Source organism: Hyla sarda, chromosome 4, assembly GCF_029499605.1.
Source record: "Hyla sarda isolate aHylSar1 chromosome 4, aHylSar1.hap1, whole genome shotgun sequence".
NCBI classification, from domain to species: domain Eukaryota; kingdom Metazoa; phylum Chordata; class Amphibia; order Anura; family Hylidae; genus Hyla; species Hyla sarda.
The window spans coordinates 48,716,247-48,741,760 of record NC_079192.1 but is presented as its reverse complement, the minus strand read 5'-3'; the positions used below and the strand labels follow the sequence as shown (position 1 = coordinate 48,741,760).

Below are 25,514 nucleotides of genomic sequence, written 5' to 3'. Positions count from 1 at the left end.
CCTTATAAGCAGAGAGTTTCAAAGTTAAAAAAAATGTAAAATTTTCAAATTTTTCATCAAATTTTGAATTTTTTTTTACCAAGAAATGATGCAAGTATCGACAACATTTTACCACTAGCATAAAGTAGAATATGTCACGAAAAAACAATCTCGAAATCAGAATGAAAATAAAAGCATCCAAGAGTTATTAATGTTTAAAGTTACAGTGGTCAGATTTGCAAAAAAAATGCTTGGGTCCTTAAAGGGGTACTCCTTTTTTAAATCAACTGGTGCCAGAAAGTTAAACACATTTGTAAATTACTTCTTTTAAAAAATCTTAATCCTTCCAGTACTTTTTAAGGGCTGTATACTACAGAGGAAATGCTTTTCTTTTTAGATTTCTCTGATGTCACGACCACAGTGCTCTCTGCTGACCTCTGCTGTCCATTTTAGGAACCATCCAGAGCAGCATATGTTTGCTATGGGGATTTTCTCCTGCTCTGGACAGTTCCAAAAAATGGACAGCAGAGGTCAGCAGAGGGCACTGTGGTTGTGGCATCAGAGAAATCCAAAAAGAAAAGCATTTCCTCTGTAGTATACAGCCCCTAAAAAGTACTGGAAGGATTAAGATTTTTTTATAGAAATAATTTACAAATCTGTTTAACTTTCTGGCACCAGTTGATTTATAAAAAAAAAAAAAAAAAAAAAAGTTTTCCACAGGAGTACCCCTTTAAGGTGAAAATGGGCTGGGCTGGTAAGGGGTTAAGGTGGCCATACACAGGATAGAGATAAATAGCTGATTGGGGTGGGGGGGGGGTCTGACCGCTGGAACCCCCACCGATCACTAGAACTGAGGTCAATTGTTCCCTGAGTGAATGAAGCTGTAGAACCACTCACTTTTCAAAGGACTTCTGAACATAGCCGTGTACAGCGCTCTGCTGTTCTTAGAAAAGCCATAAAGAGGGTATGGAGCTCCCGTCGAACATGTGCGGTGCTGCTTCTTTCATTTAGGAAACAAGAGACCTCCATTCTCATAATTGTAAGGAGGCTGACCACAGTGAGTGGAATGTAGCTTTAAACCTTGGGATAACCCCCTACTTGTTATTGACACATTTCTCCCTATTCATCTAATAAAGTGTAACTGAAGGATGGTCTCTGAATCTTGTTCTTTAGTGGGCCAAGGCACCCTGGCCCAGCACTAATCTTTTCCTAGTTCTAAATTACTCATACATAGATTTTTTTCCCCAACATAAGAGTACATGAAACTCTGTGATACAAGATGCATTTTATTTTGGGTATTGCGATACAAAGGCTGACAACAATGAGATAAGTAGGCCATTGAGTTTTAGGAAGGTCGTTCTCTTTCAACCATTGGTGCCTTTTCATGACACTACAAGCAAGACAGCTGCCAAGTAAAGGCAGATATCTGCCAAAAAGCTGCTCTGCCTTGTTGTAATAATTTAGTCACTGTTGGTTCTTGCACTTGAATGTTATTTAGTGACATATCTAAATCCGACCAATAGAAGGCCAGGGTAGGCCAAGATCGTGGCAGAAATTCATCAGCAAATTGTTGTTTTAGAAAAAAATGATAAAACAATAAATTGTTGTTATAACTTCTGACACTGTTGTTCACAATAGCAACCCTCACAGACCAACCATGAAAAACAAGTCATTACAAAAAATGGCCATTTAAAAGCCTTATATATGGCTAGCTTTATGTAAATAGATGTTGTATATGTTTAGGTGGAAAAGTGATGAGGCCAAACCAGGTACAAAATCTTTGCACCATTTTGTGTTAAAGAGGTACTCCGCTGCTCAGCGTTTGGAACAAACTGTTCCGAACGCTGGAGCTGGCACCGGGAGCTCGTGATGTCATAACCCTACCCCCTCATGATGTCATGCCCCACCCCCTCAATGGCTGTCATGCCCCTCCCATAGACTTGCATTGAGGGGGAGGGACGTGACGTCATGAGGAGCGTTGCTATGGAGTCACAAGCTCCCGGCGCTGGCTCCAGCGTTCAGAACAGCTTGTTCCAAACTCTGAGCAGCGGAGTACCCTGATAGTCCTGATAGTCCATGAATTGGTGCATAAACTAATCGGTGTCAGAGCTTTCTGTTCCATCCATATCATAAGTGATGGGGGCGTCCTCTAAGGCATCATCAATGTTCTGCCTATTTCCATTGTGACCTTTTTTGGAGTTTCTAGATGTATTCTCGAGAACTGACAGACGTCTCTCCTACAAGAAATAAACGCAATTATACGTCTTACTTGAAAGGCATAAAAATATAGACTATTATCAGAATGAGGAAGAACTTAAGGCCTTATGCACATAACCTGCCATTATTTACCTCAGATTTTGTATGGAGACACATAGAGTTCTCACCCTTACAATGACTTGCTTCTTTGCATACCATATTGTGAAGGAATTCTCTAAATTTTACCCAAGGAATGACTTGGTGTAAACTGACTGTTTTCATCAACCAGTAAAATAGAGTAAAAATCTTACATATAGCGGGAAAATCTGCATAAAATTGAGGACATGCTGCAAATTTTCTTATCCACAGCATATCTGGAGTAATGGAAAAGGTCCGAGATCTTCGGTGCATGCCGTACAAAGATGACAGGAGCGTAATGCAAAGGTATCTTTATTGCCCAATACACTTAAACGTGTTTCGAGGCTTCTTGCCTCTTTTTCAATAAGACATAGGCTTCATCAATGAAGCCTATGTCTTATTGAAAAAGAAGCAAGAAGCCTCGAAACGCGTTTAAGTGTATTGGGCAATAAAGATACCTTTGCATTACGCTCCTGTCATCTTTGTATGGCATGCGCCGAAGATCCTGTACCTTTTCCATTACTCCAGAGACGTCTTCAAGTCGGTAGGTGGTTATCCCAGCCGAACTCCCAGGAGGCAGCTCCGTCATAATTACTGAACTACGCTTCATGGTGGTTGTGTCTCGCACACAACCCCCTCAGGTTAGTACACATCTGTGTGGTGTGTATTCACTTTTCTGTGTACACTATACAGACATACTGTCCTTAGAGGAAGCTCTGCCCTATTTTTCTCATACTTATCCACAGCATATAAGTTATATTTTATATATTTTCACTAAGGATTTCACACTTTGCAAAGTGTAGAGTAGGGATCGACCGATTATCGGTATGGCCGATATTATCGGCCGATAATCACGATTTTGGGCATTATCGGTATCGGCAATTACCTTGCCGATAAGCCGATAATGCCCCCCGCACCGCCCCCACCGCACCGCGACCGCCCCCCCGACCCGCTGCACCGCGACCGCCCCCCCCCGACCCACCGCGTCGCACCCCCCACCGTAGTGCTGGGTGGTATACCGTTATGGATTTTTGCCCATACCGCTATACCGGTCGGGCCCCTCCCCCACCCTCCGAGTCAATAAAAAAATAAAAAAATAAACGTACCCGTAATGGGGGTGGTCCGTGCCATCCATCCTTCCTTACTGTAGTGTCCGGCGCCATTCCGGGTGGAGGGTGAAGCAGTCCGGGATGTCCTTCTCCGGGGGTCCTTTTCTCCACTCCGGGCAGGCTCCGGCCTAGTACGCTGCATAGACGCTGCTACGCCGTGACGTCAGGTGCGTCGCTGCGCACGGGCGTCACTGTGCAGCGGCGTCTATGCAGCGTACTAGGCCGGAGCCTGCCCGGAGTGGAGAAGAGGACCCCCGGAGAAGGACAACCCGGACCGGTTCACCCTCCCCCAGGAATGACACCGGACACTACAGGAAGGATGGATGGATGGCCCGGACCACCCTGACAGGTAGGAGAGAGAAGCGGGTGGTGGCGGCGGCGGCCTATGGCCCCGCAAAAGCCACTGTAGTGCATTGAATTAAAGCGCTCGCTTTAAATCAATGACCTGCAGCATTGTCGAGGGGGGATAAATAGCCGATAACTTATACCGGAATATCGGTATAAGTTATCGGCTATCGGCCCTAACCTCCACCGATTATCGGTATCAGTATCGGCCCTAAAAAAACGATATCGGTCGATCCCTAGTGTAGAGTAAATTCTGCATCAAAGTCCATCTGTAACACATATGCCGCAAAATCCACAGTTTTATGGTCTATTTGAAGCTCCAATGATTGCTTAGGGGTGTCTGGTCCACAGAGGGGGTGACATGTTTGCACTTTTTATTATAGTCTTTCCATATCTCCCAATCTCCCATAGACATAGAACACACCTCTCCTGGGGTAGGGCTTCAGGCACCTTTATTTTAGATTAGTGGATATTCCAGCTTTAGTACACTGGATTGCCTTCTATACTATAACACAAATGCCCCAACGTTGCGGTTGTCTAAGTTGTCTAAAACCTATTTTCATGTCTCTGTCAGAACCCATAGGGTTAATCCGTTCTGACAGTTTCTTTTGTTTCTTTTCATTGCCGGGTTACACTTAGCCCTCTGGGATGGTCAGCTGACCTCATTAGCTTTCATCTGTGTACTCCCTATTTAAACCTGCAGTTACATCCAGGCTTTGCCTGCGAAAGAAGTAATCTGCTATAGCTAGCGATATATCCTGTTTATTCCTGTTTACCCGGTATCTGTGACTTTTGTCTTGACTTCTTGACTTCTCTCTGGTATTAGCGTTTTTGTACTTAGACAACTCGTGGTATTGACTTGGCTAGTGGACATTGACTAATTGAGTGTGTGTGTAAGATATTATTTCTGTTAGTCTGTGTGCTTCCCTACTGTATCCCGACCTGTGTCTGTATTGTAGTTTATTTTGTTGACAGTCACTTCCTTCACATATTTAGGGATCCCCTATTAGGGTGGATAGGCAAGTAGGCAGGGATAGAGGGAGTGGGTGAGATCAGTACTGCACTCCTTCCCTGCCCATAGGTGACAGTCTCTTGACCACAGTCTCTTGGCCAAATTTGTAAAAAGAGCAGCTCTTACTCTGTGTGACCTGTTCTGTCCTGCATTAAATATACGACCCATGAATTTGAATGGGTATTGTGTAATGCTTACTTTTCCCTGTGGTGGCACTGTAGGGAAATTGAACACCTACCTCAAGTCACAGCTGGAGGCCCCAGTAGGACTCTTGAGGAATGCCATCATCCAGCGGAATCAGAGTCAAGTTAATCAACTTATACAGTGGAGCCATAACCAGCACAAGGAGAGGATTCGATATTGCTTTTCTGCTACAATTTGTTAAATGTGTAAATAGTAAACTAAAACTAAACACCACCTCTATAATAGGAGACCTCACCATTGCTGCAATCTTCTCTTCATTCTTCTCTCTTTGTGTCTTCTCTTCCCCGTGTTCCTTCTCTAAGGCATCAATCCTAAAATAAATGATAAAAAAAAATATTTTTTTTATTTATTTTTTTGTAAAATTTTTGTTTATCTCTGGAACAGTGTATGGTTAGTTTTTAGTTGTCATTATAATCAGCCGACAACATGGTCACGCCCTGCTTGTGACTTCACAGCCACGCCCCCTCGATGCAAGTCTATGGGAGGGGGCGTGGCGGCCATCACGCCCCGTCCATAGACTTTCATTGAGGGGGCATGGCCGTGATGTCACAAGCCTCCGGTGCAGCAGGGAGATCGCGGGGGTCCCCAGCGACGGGACCCCCATGATAAAACTTCTTATCCCCTATACTTTGGATAGGGGATAAGATGCCTAGGGGAGGAATACCCCTTTAAGGGTTATATGACTGTGGTTATGGGTTGTTGTATTCAACTGAACCAATTGGATCTATGAAAAGCTACATGCACTTGTAGGTTTCTGTAACTCTTATTGACTTAATTGATGAGCAAGATGAGCAAGACATGTTGAAAACGCAAGTTCACTATCCATTCATCTATGGAGGTCTCCACTACTATGACTGACATGTCTAAATTATACTGTATATTTACTACCTGCTTTGCATTTGTGTCATCTGGTTGGTCATCTCAGCTTGTAACACCTTGTGCATCTCTTCCACTTTGGACAATTGGTCCAGAGCTTTCTGCATCTTCTCTTCCATGTTGCACATCTGTCCTGCCAAATCTTTTTGCTTGTTCTGATTTTCTGCTATTTGCCCCTTCATTTCTTGTAGGTCCAGCTCCTAAAGATCAAAAATAAGTATTTACAACATATACAGTATATACAACATTAAATAGGAGTTATATCTATTTACATACAGCATGATCACTGTAATTTTTTTAATGTCAAGTAAGAGATGTTAACTTTTCAACTAAACACCTTCAAACCTGGCAATATTAACCCTCAGGATACCGTTCCCCCTACATAGCACAAGGATACTGACTTGTGTCTCGAGAAGGGTTTTCGAATCAGGGGATATTTCTGATCTCCACATTTGGAGTCACTAAGGAATTTTTTTCCCTAACAAGAAGAAAACTAATGTCAATTTCATAGTTTTTTTTCCTACCTCTGGATCAACATTGCAGGATATTAACCTGAACTAAATGGACACATTTTTTTAGCCTAACAAATTATGTTATCATGTCCGGAATACCAGATTGACACTAAGGCTAGGTTTCTACAAAGGTTTTTTCTGGTGGTTCTTTTTTTGGGGGGGGGGGGGGGGGGGGGGGATGGGGGAATTGTCACTGCAGTTTAGAAGCCAAAGCCAAAAGTGGATCGATAAATAAGTAGTATAAGTCCTTCCTTTATATTTTCCATTTTTGCATACACTTCTGGATTTGGTTCAAAAACTGCAATGAAAGTTTTTTTTTTTTTTTTTAAAACACCATAAAAAAAGCCTGTGTGGAAACCTAGCCTAATGGTGGTGGTCACTGGTGGTTATCATCGCTCATACTCAACAAAAATGGTTGGGGTTACATATCCTTTGACCAAAAAGGGTCAGCTTGATGGTGTCATCTTTTGCTGGAATGCTGTACAGATCCCTTTCCAGCAGCCTCCACTTTTTTTTTTTTTTATCATGGACAGAACAGGAAGTCTCAGTTAAGTTTTAGGATTAGAGGTCAGAATGAAACATCACCAAAAATTCTTAAAAATATGGTAAACATAAAAACCAACTGTCACGATTCGGCTAACTGGATGTGGATCCTCTGTGTCAGCGAGGGATTGGCATGGACCGTGTCAGTGGACCGGTTCTAAGATGCTACTGGTATTCACCAGAGACCGCCGCAAAGCGGGATGGTCTTGCTGCGGCGGTAGCAACCAGGTCGTATCCACCGGCAACGGCTCAACCTCGCTGACTGCTGAGAAGGCGTGGGACAGAAGGACTAGGCAGAGGCAAGGTCAGACGTAGCAGAAGGTCGGGGCAGGCGGCAAGGTTTGTAGTCAATGTGGATAGCAGGAGATCTGGAAACACAGGCTTTGGATAACACTAAACGCTTTCACTGGCACAAGGCAACAAGATCCGGCAAGGGAGTGCAGGGAAAGTGAGGTTATATACACAGGGAGCAGGTGGAGGCTAATTAGGCTAATTGGGCCAGGCACCAATCATTGGTGCACTGGCCCTTTAAATCTTAGAGAGCTGGCGCGCGCGCACCCTAAGGAGCGGAGCAGCGCGCACCAGGACATGACAGCCGGGGGCCGGGACAGGTAAGTGGCTTGGGATGCGATTCGCGAGCGGGCTCGTCCCGCTATGCGAATCGCATCCCCGCCGGCAATGTCAGTGCAGCGCTCCCGGTCAGCGGGTCTGACCGGGGCGCTGCAGAGAGAGGAACACCGCGAGTGCTCCGGGGAGGAGCAGGACGTAACACCAACCAAAAAACAATAGGTCATTTTCTGAATTAATTGTCAGACTGGGGAGATTTATCAAATCCTGTGCAAAGGAAAAGTTGACCAGTTGGCCATAGATACCAACCAGATCGCTTCTTTCATTCTTCAGAGGCCTTTGTAAAAATGAAAGAAACAATCTGATTGGTTGCTATGGGCAACTGGGCAACTTATCCTTTTTACAGGTATTGATAAATCTCTTTAAGTTGGCCATGCACATTAGCTTGGCTGACTACCTAATGGAGAAAATCAAACTACCTGCCCCCCACCTGCTTTACTGTACAGGACACACAGGAGGGCATTATTCCTGATTGGGGCAATGTATGTAGGGAGTTTGCATAAAGGTGGGAGAGGGTGCTGGAAAAGTTTGGAGGTTGTAATGTTTTGTCTGGCAGGTTTTCCAGAGAAGAAATGTGGCTGGAAGAAGTTGTCATGACGGTCTGGCCAGATGGGGAAGTTAAAATTGAATGACGCTGATCAGGAAGTTTTCACCTGTGAGTCACTGGATGTGATGGCACTGTAACTATGTGCAGCAGTCATGGTGTGGTGGTGGTGTTATTTAGACATTATGTAGAAGTATCAGTGACAATATCTTTCTGTGTATAGTGTGTATTGTTAGTAGTATGGAGGTAATGTTTACATGTGATATATCAGTGACAATGTTTGTTTTTTTGGGAGGAGGGTGCCCCTGATCTTTTAAAACACTAGCAATGCTCCTGCTTCCCACATTACCTGGTCTTCTTCAACTTCTCTTGCTTGCTTTACAAAGTGTATATCTTCATCCCTGCACCATGGCACGGTTGACTTCCGTCTAGGTAGAGTAGACGATTGCCTTGGTCGTATTGGTTTCTGTATAACAAAGAAAGGGCCTAGTAGTTGATGAATGCAGGTATTGCAAATATAGAAAGAAATACTACACCCAAAAGCAAAAGGTACACTTTTATTTTTGCTGAAAGTATATTAAAAATTATATATAGATGATAGGGAATGACTGAGACCAGTGGTTCTACTCAGGCCATGGTTGCTTTCATGCTGGTGACATTGGCACAAGGGCTTTCATAGGGTTATTCTGGTGCAGTGGTGAGGGGGCTGCAGAGATGGTGTTTAGTGGTTATAGTCCCCTTCCGGAGGACACTGTTTTGTTTGTCTGTCTTGATCATCTGTGGGGTTTCCATGATGTAGTGCAGAAAGTAAGTTAGACACTAGGATATTAAAATCTTAGTCTTTACTCAGTGAATAGTTCTTTCACAGATGGGAGGCACAGTCTATTTACAAAACAATTGGCTGGAGCAGGGGTTACCCTCTTGAGCTGAGGTATATGCTATAGTACCTGGAGTTTGCAGACTTTGCTCTAGGCCAAGCATGGTCTCTACTCCCATATCTCTCTCATCTCTCAGGTGAATAGAAAGTGTTTGGCTCCCAGTTAGTCCCAGAAAATTTCTACTCACTTTGAGCTGCAATGCCCAATTGTGGGGTGCAGGTTTCTTGAAGAAATGTAGCTGGACAGTTCCTAGGTCCAAGAAGCTATGATATACCTGTATATCTTCTACTCGCAGGCTCTGTAATTCTCCTCTCTCCAATCTCTTCTGCCTTTTTTCTCAGGGGGAACCAGAATAAGATCACCAGGAGCTATACAGCCCCAAGTATAATTCTGAGTATAGGCCTTAATAACAGAACAAGGATGATCGGGAGCTCCCTCTCTCTTCCTTGCTCTTCTCTACATTAGTTCTAGCTTACTCTCCCTGCAGAGAGGCAGCACTCAGAGCAAGCTCACCCCAGATTACCTGTAGAAATGTTGGTAAATGCATGTAGTTCATAGGTTTATCTTTTAGCCTAAGACTTTGTGCATATACAATTTGAACACGAGTAATTCAAAGCAATATATAAACAATATAAAAGCAGAAACATGCAAATCAAGAAAAAACCAACCCATATCCAACCAACAGACCAACAGGAATAACACTGACAGTGAAGAAACAGTTTAGTGACATATATTGGCCCAGTTTTACTAAAACAGGAAAAAAAAATTCTCAGTCAAACCATAGATGTGCCAGATTTATCAAAATGTCTTAGGCTGATTGATTAATCTGGTAAATCTACAGATCTGGCTTATTTTATATAATAATAAATATAATATAATACATTTTTAGTCAGTGTACTTAAAACCAGAACCATGTGGCAAAATTATTTGGTGCATATAGGCCATGCCCCTTTCACAAGATCACACCCCTTTTGTCAATGCCAAGCAGACTTTGTTAGTCCTGGCAGAAAACTGTAAAAAAAAGTATGTAATACTCATCAGAAATGTGGTGCAAAGTCTCGTGTGGCAGTTTTTTGCAATAGTAAATCTAGACCACTGACATTTAGCACAAGAAAAACTTGACTTTAAAAACAGTATTGCCACCGCCAAGCTGACTTCTCTGCTCAGTCTTGTCAACATGTCACAATATTTTTGGGGATATCGCTTTGCATACAGAACATACCGTTATACCAGCACCTTTAGTCTCATCTTCATCTTTCTCAGCCACAGAAGAGGTATCTTGTCTTGTCCTACGTTCACGACCTGGTCTGGTCTGGGCCGGGACACTCTGTGTTCTTGTCACATGACGTCTACTCTTTCTCTCCCTCTCCTCTATTTTCGGAAGTGGGAATAGTCTTTCCTTTATGAGGCTGCTCAGAGATTGGCTCTTTTTTACAAGTGGGCGGAGATTGCACATGTCTCTTGGAAATATGATTTCGGGATCTTCACTGTTATCTTGACTATAAAAACAATGGCAATATGAAAGGTTTACAGAATAAATATACAGGTTACCATAGATTTCAGAGGGCCCTGTGACCTAAAACTCTAAACATGCATGCTTAGGAGCTCCATCTTACGTTTTTGAAGTGTTCTTTTGGACAACATTTTTTCATGGTTGACTGCTTCATGCTGCATATGGACCTGAAGGAGTAATTTCCCAACTGGGGAGCCCTCTAAATTACACATGATATGCCATAAATGTGTAATAGATATCAGTTCCACCTCTAAGACCTGCATAATTTTTAGATTAAGGGCCCCAACTCCCTCCTGCATGCTTTCAGCCACTGGAGGTTGTCAGGAAACTGATTCTTGCACATCAGCAGAGGAATATAACATCAGAAGTTATTTTACTATATGACTGAAGATGAGTAATTGATCTAGGGATTTATTCTGCCAGTTTAAGGGAACTGGCATTTTTGCTTTCTTCATATCCAGCACTGCATTATAGGAAGGACTTGACGGGCCTGTGTCCCTTTTTAATCTTCTTTACCAAGCTTGATCCTCTATTCATGCAGGACATAATCTGCTACAAGACTGCCACTAGTAGAGCTGAACGTTCTATATGTGTTTAATGGAGAGAGGAGGGATAAGCCGTTGCCATTCAACTCTGGTGTTGGCTTATTTCTCTCAGAACAAAATAGCTTGCAAACACTTTAGGCAGCTGACTGTTCCCGTCGAAGATGGCTGTTTCAGACAATTTTTGACTAAAGGGAATAGGGACTTTTAAAGGGGGTTTCCAGGCCAGGACTAGAAAAACACAGCTAATTTCTTTCATAAACAGCTCCCTGTCTGTCTCCAGGTTGGGTGTTGTTTTACAACTTGGCTCCGTTCACTTCAATTTAATTGAGCTGCAGAACCACACCCGACTTGGAGACAGACATGGAGCTGTTTTTGAAAGAAAGTAGCTCTGTTTTTCTATTTCTGGATAACCCCTGTAAGGTGACTACAGATGCCAGTAAATCCACTTTTGTCTGCCAAGTTAGTCAGAAGTCTTGATTTGCAGGTAGCACTATTCAAACTACACACTCATATAACCTGAATATCAACTATCTTTGTAGTTCATACCCCACTAGGGTGGTAAATTTACATTAGTAAAGCCAAACACTCAGTAAAGCTATGTGACCACCTGTATTTAGTGATTTGTTTTTGCATTTTCCCCTCTGTACTCTCCATGCAGGTGTGGACCATCATTGGTCAAGAACAACTCACATAATGGAAGTCAATGACTTATATGGGTCTAAACATCCAAGTGCATTATTGAAGGTCTACAATATACTGTGACTTTTTCTGGTTGTGAAATGCACTAGGGTTGCCCAAAAACATAAAGACATCCTCTCCTCAAAGAAGTCTATTTCCGATACATTGACATGATTGTTTGCTAACAGCAAGTGTGCATTAATGCCTGAGGTGCATGGACAAAGTTGAACTGCATTGTCATGTATGATTTCTTAGTAGTTTCTTTGGGCATTAGTAGCAAGTCTGACATGCCCATTGGCTGCAGTGTTACCTCTGATCCTGGGTGATGCATTCAGGAACAGGTAAACCCTCAGCCAAAGCTTTTAAAATTGTAGGCAATGGCTCCAGATGGTCTTTAGTTTGCTATGGAAAAAGAGACGAAAAGTAAAAATCACTAGAAAATATAGGAAAACGTAATTGAGTTGTTGAATTTAAGTTGTAGTTTTAGAGGGTGGTACTTCCAAAGATGATGTTCAATATGTAAAAGAAATCCCCCAACAAAAAGTTTTTTTCCATGTCCTACTTTAAAAAAAAAAAAAAAAAAATCTTAAATAAATGTAAGCCAAAATGGCACCATTAAAATTACAACTCATCCCCTCTGGTCTGCAGTAGCTCCCATTCACTTCCTTCTGGTCTTCTTTCTTCCCGAGACGAGCACTCGATGCAGGACCTGCCAGCTCAGCCAATTACTGGTCAAGAACAAACACCACTGTGGTCAGTTATTGGCAGAGCTGGCAGGTCCTGCATTCAGTGCTCATCTTAGAAGCAGGAAGAAGCGAGAACACTGGGGAACTGGGCAGAGGCGCACAGGAGCTACGGGAGAGTGACTAGGTAAGTACATATTTTTTATATTTTCCCCCTCCCAGCACCATATTAGTTAATATAAAACTATAGGGATAGGCCCTTTAAATACTCTGAATTAATTTCAATAAGCACCTGATGGATACCAGTGAAGATCCCGCACAGCATATAATGAAGGATGGACAGTTCATAGGCCAGATCCACACTGCCCTCATAACCTGTCACTGCCACCTCACTGTCCGGATCGGTTACTGTCTGCAGAAAGACAGACATCTCATCCCAGTGCTGCTCCAGGAAGCCATTCATAAAGGCCATGTAGTCCTCCTTCTCTCCAAACCTGTGAAGTCCAATATCAAGAGTTATAGAGTTAATTATTGGCTGGACTATTATTGGCAGGATTAGAATAGACAGGACATAAATATAAAAGTTCCATATATCATATGTAACACTTATCAAATAAGTATTTTATCATATACAATTCTGTATTGAATGTCACTACCATTGACCTCTATAGTATTACTAGACACATTGAAAGAACCCTCCATACAAAGGTGAGACACTGGGGCAGAGGGACCAGTCTGTGTGTGTGTGGGGGATGGGGGGGTTAGGGTGAGCAGTCCATGTGTATGCACATACCTAACCCCTTGATGACCCTGCCCCTACGCTTACTAAAAAAGAAAAAAAAAAGAAAAATGTCCCACTTTTCAAAGAAAAAAAACCTTACCAACAAAAAAATTCAACCAAATTGGTATCTGTCACGATGCCGGCTGGCAGGAGGTGGATCCTCTGTGCCAGAGAGGGATTGGCGTGGACCGTGCTAGTGGACCGGTTCTAAGTCACTACTGGTGTTCACCAGAGCCCGCCGCAAAGCGGGATGGACTTGCTGCGGCGGTAGTGACCAGGTCGTATCCACTAGCAACGGCTCAACCTCTCTGACTGCTGAAGATAGGCGCGGTACAAGGGAGTAGACAGAAGCAAGGTCGGACGTAGCAGAAGGTCGGGGCAGGCAGCAAGGATCGTAGTCAGGGGCAACGGCAGGAGGTCTGGAACACAGGCTAGGAACACACAAGGGAACGCTTTCACTGGCACAATGGCAACAAGATCCGGCGAGGGAGTGCAGGGGAAGTGAGGTATACATAGGGAGTGCACAGGTGAACACACTGATTAGAACCACTGCGCCAATCAGCGGCGCAGTGGCCCTTTAAATCGCAGAGACCCGGCGCGCGCGCGCCCTAGGGAGCGGGGCCGCGCGCGCCGGGACAGGACCGACGGAGAGCGAGTCAGGTACGGGAGCCGGGGTGCGCATCGCGAGCGGGCGCCACCCGCATCGCGAATCGCATCCCGGCTGGAGGCGGTATCGCAGCGCACCCGGTCAGTGGATCTGACCGGGGCGCTGCGGGAGCGAGAGTGTAGCGAGCGCTCCGGGGAGGAGCGGGGACCCGGAGCGCTCGGCGTAACAGTACCCCCCCCCTTGGGTCTCCCCCTCTTCTTGGAGCCTGAGAACCTGAGGACCAGACTTTTATCTAGGATATTGTCCTCAGGTTCCCAGGATCTCTCTTCGGGACCACAGCCCTCCCAGTCAACCAAAAAGAAGGTTTTTCCTCTGACCTTTTTTAAATTTTCCTGGATGTACTCAGACATAGCAAGAGTCTCTGGGGCAGACAGAGGATAAATTCTGCCCCGGGGTGGAGTAGTGCCCGGGAGGAGGTCAATAGGACAGTCATAAGGCCTGTGAGGAGGAAGAGTCTCAGCTTGTTTTTTGCAAAACACATCAGCAAAGTCCATATAGGCCTTAGGGAGACCGGTTACAGGGGGAACCACAGGATCACGGCAGGGAGTACTGGTAACCGGTTTAAGGCAGTCCTTGAAACAAGAGGTACCCCAACTCTTGATCTCCCCTGTGGACCAATCCAGGGTTGGGGAATGGTGTTGAAGCCAGGGTAGTCCAAGGAGAATTTCGGAAGTGCAATTGGAGAGGACCAAAAACTCAATTCTTTCGTGATGAGGTCCGATGCACATTAGGAGGGGTTCCGTGCGGTAACGCACGGCACAGTCCAATCTTTCATTGTTAACGCAATTGATGTAAAGAGGTCTGGCGAGACTGGTCACTGGGATGTTGAACCTGTTGATGAGAGAGGCCAAAAAAAAGTTTCCTGCAGATCCGGAATCCAAGAAGGCCTTAGTGGAGAAGGAGAAGGTAGAGGCAGATATCCGCACAGGCACAGTAAGACGTGGAGAAGCAGAGTTGACATCAAGGACTGTTTCACCTTTGTGCGGAGTCAGCGTACGTCTTTCCAGGCGGGGAGGACGGATAGGACAATCCTTCAGGAAGTGTTCGGTACCGGCACAGTACAGGCAGAGATTCTCCATGCGGCGTCGTGTCCTCTCTTGAGGTGTCAGGCGAGACCGGTCAACTTGCATAGCCTCCACGGCGGGAGGCACAGGAACGGATTGCAGAGGACCAGAGGAGAGAGGAGCCGGGGAGAAAAAACGCCTCGTGCGAACAAAGTCCATATCCTGGCGGAGCTCCTGACGCCTTTCGGAAAAACGCATGTCAATGCGAGTGGCTAGATGAATGAGTTCATGTAGGTTAGCAGGAATTTCTCGTGCGGCCAGAACATCTTTAATGTTGCTGGATAGGCCTTTTTTAAAGGTCGCGCAGAGGGCCTCATTATTCCAGGAAAGTTCTGAAGCAAGAGTACGGAATTGCACGGCGTACTCGCCAACGGAAGAATTACCCTGGACCAGGTTCAGCAGGGCAGTCTCAGCAGAAGAGGCTCGGGCAGGTTCCTCAAAGACACTTCGAATTTCCGAGAAGAAGGAGTGTACAGAGGCAGTGACGGGGTCATTGCGGTCCCAGAGCGGTGTGGCCCATGACAGAGCTTTTCCAGACAGAAGGCTGACTACGAAAGCCACCTTAGACCTTTCAGTAGGAAACTGGTCCGACATCATCTCCAAGTGCAGAGAACATTGTGAAAGAAAGCCACGGCAAAACTTAGAGTCCCCATCAAATTTATCCGGCAAGGATAGTCATAGGCCTGAGACGGCCACTCGCTGCGGAGGAGGTGCAGGAGCTGGCGGAGGAGATGATTGCTGAAGCTGAGGTAGTAGCTGCTGTAGCATCACGGTCAGTTGAGACAGCTGGTGGCCTTGTTGCGCTATCTGTTGTGACTGCTGGGCGACCACCGTGGTGAGGTCGGCGACAACTGGCAGAGGAACTTCAGCGGGATCCATGGCCGGATCTACCGTCACGATGCCGGCTGGCAGGAGGTGGATCCTCTGTGCCAGAGAGGGATTGGCGTGGACCGTGCTAGTGGACCGGTTCTAAGTCACTACTGGTGTTCACCAGAGCCCGCCGCAAAGCGGGATGGACTTGCTGCGGCGGTAGTGACCAGGTCGTATCCACTAGCAACGGCTCAACCTCTCTGACTGCTGAAGATAGGCGCGGTACAAGGGAGTAGACAGAAGCAAGGTCGGACGTAGCAGAAGGTCGGGGCAGGCAGCAAGGATCGTAGTCAGGGGCAACGGCAGGAGGTCTGGAACACAGGCTAGGAACACACAAGGGAACGCTTTCACTGGCACAATGGCAACAAGATCCGGCGAGGGAGTGCAGGGGAAGTGAGGTATACATAGGGAGTGCACAGGTGAACACACTGATTAGAACCACTGCGCCAATCAGCGGCGCAGTGGCCCTTTAAATCGCAGAGACCCGGCGCGCGCGCACCCTAGGGAGCGGGGCCGCGCGTGCCGGGACAGGACCGACGGAGAGCGAGTCAGGTACGGGAGCCGGGGTGCGCATCGCGAGCGGGCGCCACCCGCATCGCGAATCGCATCCCGGCTGGAGGCGGTATCGCAGCGCACCCGGTCAGTGGATCTGACCGGGGCGCTGCGGGAGCGAGAGTGTAGCGAGCGCTCCGGGGAGGAGCGGGGACCCGGAGCGCTCGGCGTAACAGTATCACTCCATATGAATATGTCTGAACTATTTAAAGTGCAATCGTCATCAGGATTTACCCCTAAAGCTATATACAGCATGCTGCTTAAATATCCATATTACTAAAGTGCACTGATTGGCCAATTATTAGCATCTCTCTATGTTACAGTGCAGTACTACATGTTTAAATAAAGACTGGCTTTAGCTATAATAGATATGTTCCTCATCCTCACTTTTTTTATTTTTAGATGACTTTTTTGGGCTTCACAACTAAATGCCAGTTTTTCATAACGTTATGGTCTCAAGATACAATAGTTAAATGGGCACTGTCATTAAAACTTATGTTTGCTACAGCACTCCTTATAGTAAATAAGAAATCTTTCTAATGTACTTTGTTTAAAAAAAATGTTTTATTTGTGTTAAAAAAAAGCTGCCACTAGGTGTCTCCCCTGTATGGCTTCAGATGATGTCATGCCTGCTGGGGAACGCCCCTTCCCAATCTGACTGAGACTGAGCAAAAAAATACAGAGCAATATCAAGGTAGAAAACTAAAAAATAATAAAAATAAAGGCGGTGGTTTATCATGATGGGGAAAGTGAACTGGGAGGATTATAAAATTTAACAAGATTATGACAGGTACTCTTTAAAATGTACAATGGTTGTCTTAGAACCAATGAAGCCTTTAACTTGTATAATGTTAATTATCCTGCACAGTGCATGCCACTAACCCCTTAAGAACCAAGCCCATTTTTCACCTTAAAGGGGTATTCCAGGATTTTTATTTTATTTGACTATGCCACAGGGGCTGTAAAGTTAGTGTAGTTCATAATGTATATTGTCTGTACCTGTGTGTGACAGTTTTCTCACAATTCTTATTTGATTTTCACCCCAATATTTAATTTTTACCAGCATACAAAATGACTGTTGTCTCAGATTTTTCCCAGGTTGCAATGCGCCGAGACCTGACTCACTAGTCAGCTGATGACGGGGAGCCTGTCTGCTTCAATGGGTGAGCGATCACTTGGGGAGAGAGACATCAATCTGCAACTAATGCAACAGCTGTAGGCACCCTGATTGAAAACCAATGGTCTTTTGAATTAATGCAGCTCACTTATGTTTTAATGGGTGGGGTGGCTGATGTGTGGGAGGGAGGAAAATGGAATTATGGGATTTGTTGGCAAAAAAAGAAAACTGAAACAGGAAATACGAGTTCACAAAAAGCTATCCACAGTGTTCTGGTAATCTCACATCATAGACATTTAGCCCCAAGACAAGCTCAGATCCTTAGCATGTCCATTACTGTCTGCCAGGTAGGTACTAAAATCCCCTTATGGTGGATAACTCCTTTAAGGACTAGGCCAATTTTCATTTTTGCACTTCGGTTTTTCCTCCTCTCCTTCTAAAAATCATACCGCTTTCAATTTAGCACCTACAGACCCATATAAAGGCTTGTTTATCGCGCCACCAATTGTACTTTGCAATGACATCAATCATTTAATAACAAAATCTACCACAAAACAAAAAAATATATATTTGTGGGGTGAAATTGAAAAAAAAGCCATTTTTTAAATATGGGGCTTCTGTTTCTACACAGTGCAATTTTTGGTATAAAAAAACACACCATATCTTTATTTTGTAGGTCCAAGTGGTAACAAAGATGCCCAATTTATGTAGGTTTTATTTTATTACTTTAAAATAATACTAACTACATGCACCAAAATTTGTATGTTTAAAATTGTGATCTTCTGACCCCTATAACGTTCTTATTTTTCCACAAAGGGGGGCTATATGAGGGCTATTTTTTTTGCGCCAGGGTCTGTAGTTTTTATTGGTATCATTTTTGTTTTGATGGGACTTTTTTTATCTCTTTTTATTAATACTGTATTTTTATGCTATATGAAGTGACCAAATATTTTCAATTTTGGACTTTCATTTTTTTAGGTGTATGCCATCAACCGTGCGGTTTAGCTAACATTATATTTTAATAATTCGGACATTTATACATGTGGCAATACCACATATGATTCTAAAAAAATTTTTTACATTATTTTATTTAAAAAAATGGGAAAAGGGGGGTGATTTAAACTTTTAATAGGGAAGGGCAGGCTTGGAGCAGCAGATCGCCAAACGGACAACGGAGAAACAGGTGAGGACCCTCTCGTCATCTGGTAAACTGATCGGGACATCGTGATTATGTCGCAATAGTCCCTATCAGCTCCGCTGAGCTGCCGGGACAGTTTCACTTTCATTTTAGAAGCGAGATAAATTTTGATTGCGGTGTCTAAAGGGTTAAGGTCGAGCATCAGCCCAATCGGCGGTGCCCAGCATTAGCCGTGGGTCCTGGTTGCCTGTAGCAACCAGGACCCATGAGGTTTAACCTGTTCTCCGCTGGTGAAAATGGCTTAAACTCCGTTAATGGGACCAGGGCGTACATGTACGCCCTTGGTCCTTAAGTACCAGGGTCAGAGGGCGTACCTCTACACCCTTGGTTCTGGACAGGTTAAAGGGGTACTCCGCCCCTAGACATCTTATCCCCTATACAAAGGATAGGGGATAAGATGTCTGATAGCAGGGGTCCCGCTGCTGTCCCGATGTCGGCTGCAGCACCCCACTGTCATCATTGCACAGAGCGAACTCGCTCTGCGCCTGATGACGGGCGATACAGGAGCCGGAGCATTGTGACATCATGGCTCCACCCCCTCGTGACATCAAATTCCACCCCCTTAATACAAGTCTATGGGAGGGGGCATGGCGGCTGTCACGCCCCCTCCCATAGACTTGCATTAAGGGGACGGGCCGTGACGTCTCGATACTCTGCCCCTGTATAGCCCGTCATCAGGTGCAAAGCGAGTTTGCTCTGTGCAGTGATGACGGCGGGGTGTCGCAGCTGAGATCGCGGGGGTCCCGCCGCTTTGGATAGGGGATAAGATGTCTAGGGCAGAGTACCCCTTTAATGCTTCTACAATTATGGGGGGGGACCAAAGTTTTGTAAACAACACAGGGATTTGGTACACTTAAACGGGTTATCTAGAAATTGAAAAACAGAGCTAATTTCTTTCAAAAAATGCTCCCCGTCTGTCCACAGGTTGGGTGTCGTTCTGTAGCTCAGTTTCATTACACAACCTATACTAATACATAAAGAGGGTTAAATTACTCTACCCATAATTACTGATGAATGTATGTAAACAAAGACAAGATGAAACTGTAATAAACATAATAAACATTGCATTATGTATGTTGTGTATTAAATGTTGTGTATTAAATGGCATGATACAAGGAGCGGACGAGGACAAACAACGAGGCATACCCAAAAGGTAAACAAATACAATGCTTTTGACTACAATATGATTCACAAACCAAATAGCTTTCAACTGTTACGCCGAGCGCTCCGGGTCCCCGCTCCTCCCCGGAGCGCTCGCTACACTCCTCTCACTGCAGCGCTCCGGTCCCGGGGCGCTGCGATACCGCCTCTGGCCGGGATGCGATTCGCGATGCGGGTAGCGCCCGCTCGCGATGCGCACCCCGGCTCCCGTACCTGACTCGCTCTCCGTCAGTTCTGTCCCGGCGCGTGCGGCCCCGCTCCCTAGGGCGCGCGCGCGCCGGGTCTCTGCGATTTAAAGGGCCACTGCGCCGCTGATTGGCGCAGTGGTTCCAATTAGTGTTTACACCTGTGCACTTCCCTATATCACCTCACTTCCCCTTCACTCCCTCGCCGGATCTTGTTGCCTTAGTGCCAGTGAAAGCGTTCCCTTGTGTGTTCCTAGCCTGTGTTCCAGACCTCCTGCCGTTGCCCCTGACTACGATCCTTGCTGCCTGCCCCGACCTTCTGCTACGTCCGACCTTGCTTCTGTCTACTCCCTTGTACCGCGCCTATCTTCAGCAGCCAGAGAGGTTGAGCCGTTGCTAGGGGATACGACCTGGTCACTACCGCCGCAGCAAGACCATCCCGCTTTGCGGCGGGCTCTGGTGAAAACCAGTAGTGACTTAGAACCGATCCTCTAGCACGGTCCACGCCAATCCCTCTCTGGCACAGAGGATCCACTACCTGCCAGCCGGCATCGTGACAGTAGATCCGGCCATGGATCCCGCTGAAGTTCCTCTGCCAGTTGTCGCTGACCTCACCACGGTGGTCGCCCAGCAGTCACAACAGATTGCGCAACAAGGCCAACAACTGTCTCAACTGACTGTTATGCTACAACAGTTACTACCACAGCTCCAGCAACCATCTCCTCCGCCAGCTCCTGTACCTCCTCCGCAGCGAGTGGCCGCTTCTGGACTACGACTATCCTTGCCGGATAAATTTGATGGGGACTCTAAGCTTTGCCGTGGCTTCCTTTCCCAATGTTCATTACACTTGGAGATGATGTCGGACCAGTTCCCCACTGAAAGGTCTAAGGTGGCTTTCGTAGTCAGCCTGCTGTCTGGAAAAGCCCTGGCTTGGGCCACACCGCTCTGGGACCGCAATGACCCCGTCACTGCCTCTGTACACTCCTTCTTCTCGGAAATTCGAAGTGTCTTTGAGGAACCTGCCCGAGCCTCTTCTGCTGAGACTGCCCTGTTGAACCTGGTCCAGGGTAATTCTTCCGTTGGCGAGTATGCCGTACAATTCCGTACTCTTGCTTCTGAATTATCCTGGAACAATGAGGCCCTCTGCGCGACCTTTAAAAAAGGCCTATCCAGCAACATTAAAGATGTTCTGGCCGCACGAGAAATGCCTGCTAATCTTCATGAACTTATTCACCTAGCCACTCGCATTGACATGCGTTTTTCCGAAAGGCGTCAGGAGCTCCGCCAAGATATGGACTCTGTTCGCACGAGGCGTTTCTTCTCCTCGGCTCCTCTCTCCTCTGGTTCCCTGCAATCTGTTCCTGTGCCTCCCGCCGTGGAGGCTATGCAGGTCGACCGGTCTCGCCTGACATCTCAAGAGAGGACACGACGCCGCATGGAGAACCTCTGCCTGTACTGTGCTAGTACCGAACACTTCCTGAGGGATTGTCCTATCCGCCCTCCCCGCCTGGAAAGACGTACCCTGACTCCGCACAAAGGTGAGACAATCCTTGATGTCCACTCTGCTTCTCCACGTCTTACTGTGCCTGTGCGGATGTCTGCCTCTGCCTTCTCCTTCTCTTCTGTGGCCTTCTTAGACTCTGGATCTGCAGGAAATTTTATTTTGGCCTCTCTCGTCAACAGGTTCAACATCCCAGTGACCAGTCTCACCAGACCCCTTTACATCAATTGTATAAACAATGAAAGATTGGACTGTTCCATACGTTTCCGCACGGAGCCCCTTCTAATGAGCATCGGATCTCATCACGAGAGGATTGAACTTTTGGTCCTCCCCAATTGCACCTCGGAAATTCTCCTTGGACTTCCCTGGCTTCAACTTCATTCCCCAACCCTGGATTGGTCCACTGGGGAGATCAAGAGTTGGGGGCCCTCTTGTTCCAAGGACTGTCTAAAACCGGTTCCCAGTAACCCTTGCCGTAACTCTGTGCTTCCTCCAGTAACCGGTCTCCCTAAGGCCTATATGGACTTCGCGGATGTTTTCTGCAAAAAACAAGCGGAGACTCTACCTCCTCACAGGCCTTATGATTGTCCTATCGACCTCCTCCCGGGCACTACTCCACCCCGGGGCAGAATTTATCCTCTCTCTGCCCCAGAGACTCTTGCCATGTCTGAATACGTCCAGGAGAATCTAAAAAAGGGCTTTATCCGTAAATCCTCCTCTCCTGCCGGAGCCGGATTTTTCTTTGTGTCCAAAAAAGATGGCTCTCTACGTCCTTGCATTGACTACCGCGGACTTAATAAAATCACGGTTAAGAACCGCTACCCCTTACCCCTCATCTCTGAACTCTTTGATCGCCTCCAAGGTGCCCACATCTTTACTAAATTGGACTTAAGAGGCGCCTATAACCTCATCCGCATCAGAGAGGGGGATGAGTGGAAAACAGCATTTAACACCAGAGATGGACACTTTGAGTATCTGGTCATGCCCTTTGGCCTGTGCAACGCCCCTGCTGTCTTCCAAGACTTTGTTAATGAAATTTTTCGTGATCTGTTATACTCCTGTGTTGTTGTATATCTTGATGATATCCTAATTTTTTCGGCCAATCTAGAAGAACACCGCCAGCATGTCCGTATGGTTCTTCAGAGACTTCGTGACAATCAACTCTATGCTAAAATTGAGAAATGTCTGTTTGAATGCCAATCTCTTCCTTTTCTAGGATACTTGGTCTCTGGCCAGGGACTACAAATGGATCCAGATAAACTCTCTGCCGTCTTAGATTGGCCACGCCCCTCCGGACTCCGTGCCATCCAACGTTTTTTGGGGTTCGCCAATTATTACAGGCAATTTATTCCACATTTTTCTACCATTGTGGCTCCTATTGTGGCTTTAACCAAAAAAAATGCCGATCCCAAGTCTTGGCCTCCTCAAGCGGAAGACGCCTTTAAACGACTCAAGTCCGCCTTCTCTTCGGCTCCCGTGCTCTCCAGACCTGACCCATCTAAACCCTTCCTATTGGAGGTTGATGCCTCCTCAGTGGGAGCTGGAGCTGTCCTTCTACAAAAAAACTCTTCCGGGCATGCTGTTACTTGTGGGTTTTTTTCTAGGACCTTCTCTCCGGCGGAGAGGAACTACTCCATCGGGGATCGAGAGCTTCTAGCCATTAAATTAGCACTTGAGGAATGGAGGCATCTGCTGGAGGGATCAAGATTTCCAGTTATTATTTACACCGATCACAAGAACCTCTCATACCTCGAGTCTGCCCAACGGCTGAATCCTCGTCAGGCCAGGTGGTCTCTGTTCTTTGCCCGATTTAATTTTGAAATTCACTTTCGGCCTGCTGATAAGAACATTAGGGCCGATGCTCTCTCTCGTTCCTCAGACGCTTCTGAAATTGAACTCTCTCCGCAACACATCATTCCTCCTGACTGCCTGATTTCCACTTCTCCAGCCTCCATCAGGCAAACTCCACCAGGAAAGACCTTTGTTTCTCCACGCCAACGCCTCGGAATCCTCAAATGGGGTCACTCCTCCCATCTCGCAGGTCATGCGGGCATCAAGAAATCTGTGCAACTCATCTCTCGCTTCTATTGGTGGCCGACTCTAGAGACTGATGTGGTGGACTTTGTGCGAGCCTGCACTATCTGTGCCCGGGATAAGACTCCTCGCCAGAAGCCCGCTGGTTTTCTTCTTCCTCTGCCTGTTCCCGAACAACCTTGGTCTCTGATTGGTATGGATTTTATTACTGACTTACCCCCATCCCATGGCAACACTGTTATTTGGGTGGTCGTTGATCGATTCTCCAAAATGGCACATTTCATCCCTCTTCCTGGTCTTCCTTCAGCGCCTCAGTTGGCTAAACAATTTTTTGTACACATTTTTCGTCTTCACGGCTTGCCTACGCAGATCGTCTCGGATAGAGGCGTCCAATTTGTGTCTAAATTCTGGAGGGCTCTCTGTAAACAACTCAAGATTAAATTAAATTTTTCTTCTGCATACCATCCTCAATCCAATGGACAAGTAGAAAGAATTAACCAGATCTTGGGTGACTATTTACGACATTTTGTTTCCTCCCGCCAGGATGACTGGGCAGATCTTCTACCTTGGGCCGAATTCTCGTATAATTTCAGAATCTCTGAATCTTCCTCCAAATCCCCGTTTTTCGTGGTGTACGGCCGTCACCCTCTTCCCCCCCTCCCTACCCCCTTGCCCTCTGGTCTGCCCGCTGTGGATGAAATTTCTCGTGATCTCTCCATCATATGGAGAGAGACCCAAAATTCTCTCTTACAGGCTTCTTCACGCATGAAGAGATTCGCGGATAAGAAAAGAAGAGCTCCTCCCATTTTTTCCCCTGGAGACAAGGTATGGCTCTCCGCCAAATATGTCCGCTTCCGTGTCCCTAGCTATAAGTTGGGACCACGCTATCTTGGTCCTTTCAAGATTTTGCGCCAGATTAATCCTGTCTCTTACAAACTTCTTCTTCCTCCTTCTCTTCGTATTCCTAATGCCTTTCATGTTTCTCTTCTTAAACCACTTATCATTAACCGTTTCTCTCCCAAATCTGTTCCCCCCACTCCTGTCTCCGGCTCCTCGGACATCTTCTCCGTCAAGGAAATTTTGGCATCTAAAAAGGTCAGAGGGAAAACCTTCTTTTTAGTGGATTGGGAGGGTTGTGGTCCTGAAGAGAGGTCCTGGGAACCTGAGGACAATATCCTGGACAAAAGTCTGGTCCTCAGGTTCTCAGGCTCCAAGAAGAGGGGGAGACCCAAGGGGGGGGGTACTGTTACGCCGAGCGCTCCGGGTCCCCGCTCCTCCCCGGAGCGCTCGCTACACTCCTCTCACTGCAGCGCTCCGGTCCCGGGGCGCTGCGATACCGCCTCTGGCCGGGATGCGATTCGCGATGCGGGTAGCGCCCGCTCGCGATGCGCACCCCGGCTCCCGTACCTGACTCGCTCTCCGTCAGTTCTGTCCCGGCGCGCGCGGCCCCGCTCCCTAGGGCGCGCGCGCGCCGGGTCTCTGCGATTTAAAGGGCCACTGCGCCGCTGATTGGCGCAGTGGTTCCAATTAGTGTTTACACCTGTGCACTTCCCTATATCACCTCACTTCCCCTTCACTCCCTCGCCGGATCTTGTTGCCTTAGTGCCAGTGAAAGCGTTCCCTTGTGTGTTCCTAGCCTGTGTTCCAGACCTCCTGCCGTTGCCCCTGACTACGATCCTTGCTGCCTGCCCCGACCTTCTGCTACGTCCGACCTTGCTTCTGTCTACTCCCTTGTACCGCGCCTATCTTCAGCAGCCAGAGAGGTTGAGCCGTTGCTAGGGGATACGACCTGGTCACTACCGCCGCAGCAAGACCATCCCGCTTTGCGGCGGGCTCTGGTGAAAACCAGTAGTGACTTAGAACCGATCCTCTAGCACGGTCCACGCCAATCCCTCTCTGGCACAGAGGATCCACTACCTGCCAGCCGGCATCGTGACATCAACATTTCCATTTTAACATATGTTTGTTACATTGAGTAAAGAAATAGATGATAACAATTCAG

At 46.5% G+C, this 25,514-nt stretch overlaps 1 protein-coding gene across 5 annotated transcripts in view; it reads right to left on the bottom strand.

The window, feature by feature from the left end:
* Positions 1-1,253: 1,253 nt before the first annotated feature.
* Positions 1,254-25,514, bottom strand: part of RASAL3 (RAS protein activator like 3) — an 80,879-nt gene continuing 56,618 nt past the window's right edge. For 3 of the 5 annotated variants that reach the window (XM_056570830.1, XM_056570833.1, XM_056570834.1), the window contains 6 exons: positions 12,675-12,876; positions 12,010-12,101; positions 10,186-10,462; positions 8,435-8,551; positions 5,872-6,059; positions 5,005-5,294 (listed from right to left, as the gene is read on the bottom strand). In XM_056570830.1, the coding sequence (XP_056426805.1) occupies positions 5,024-5,294; positions 5,872-6,059; positions 8,435-8,551; positions 10,186-10,462; positions 12,010-12,101; positions 12,675-12,876 (1,147 nt within the window). In that variant the 3' untranslated portion in view covers positions 5,005-5,023. Of the gene's footprint in view, positions 2,217-5,004; positions 5,295-5,871; positions 6,060-8,434; positions 8,552-10,185; positions 10,463-12,009; positions 12,102-12,674; positions 12,877-25,514 lie in introns of those variants that run through there. The other 2 variants (XM_056570831.1, XM_056570832.1) reach the window with 2 other exon arrangements.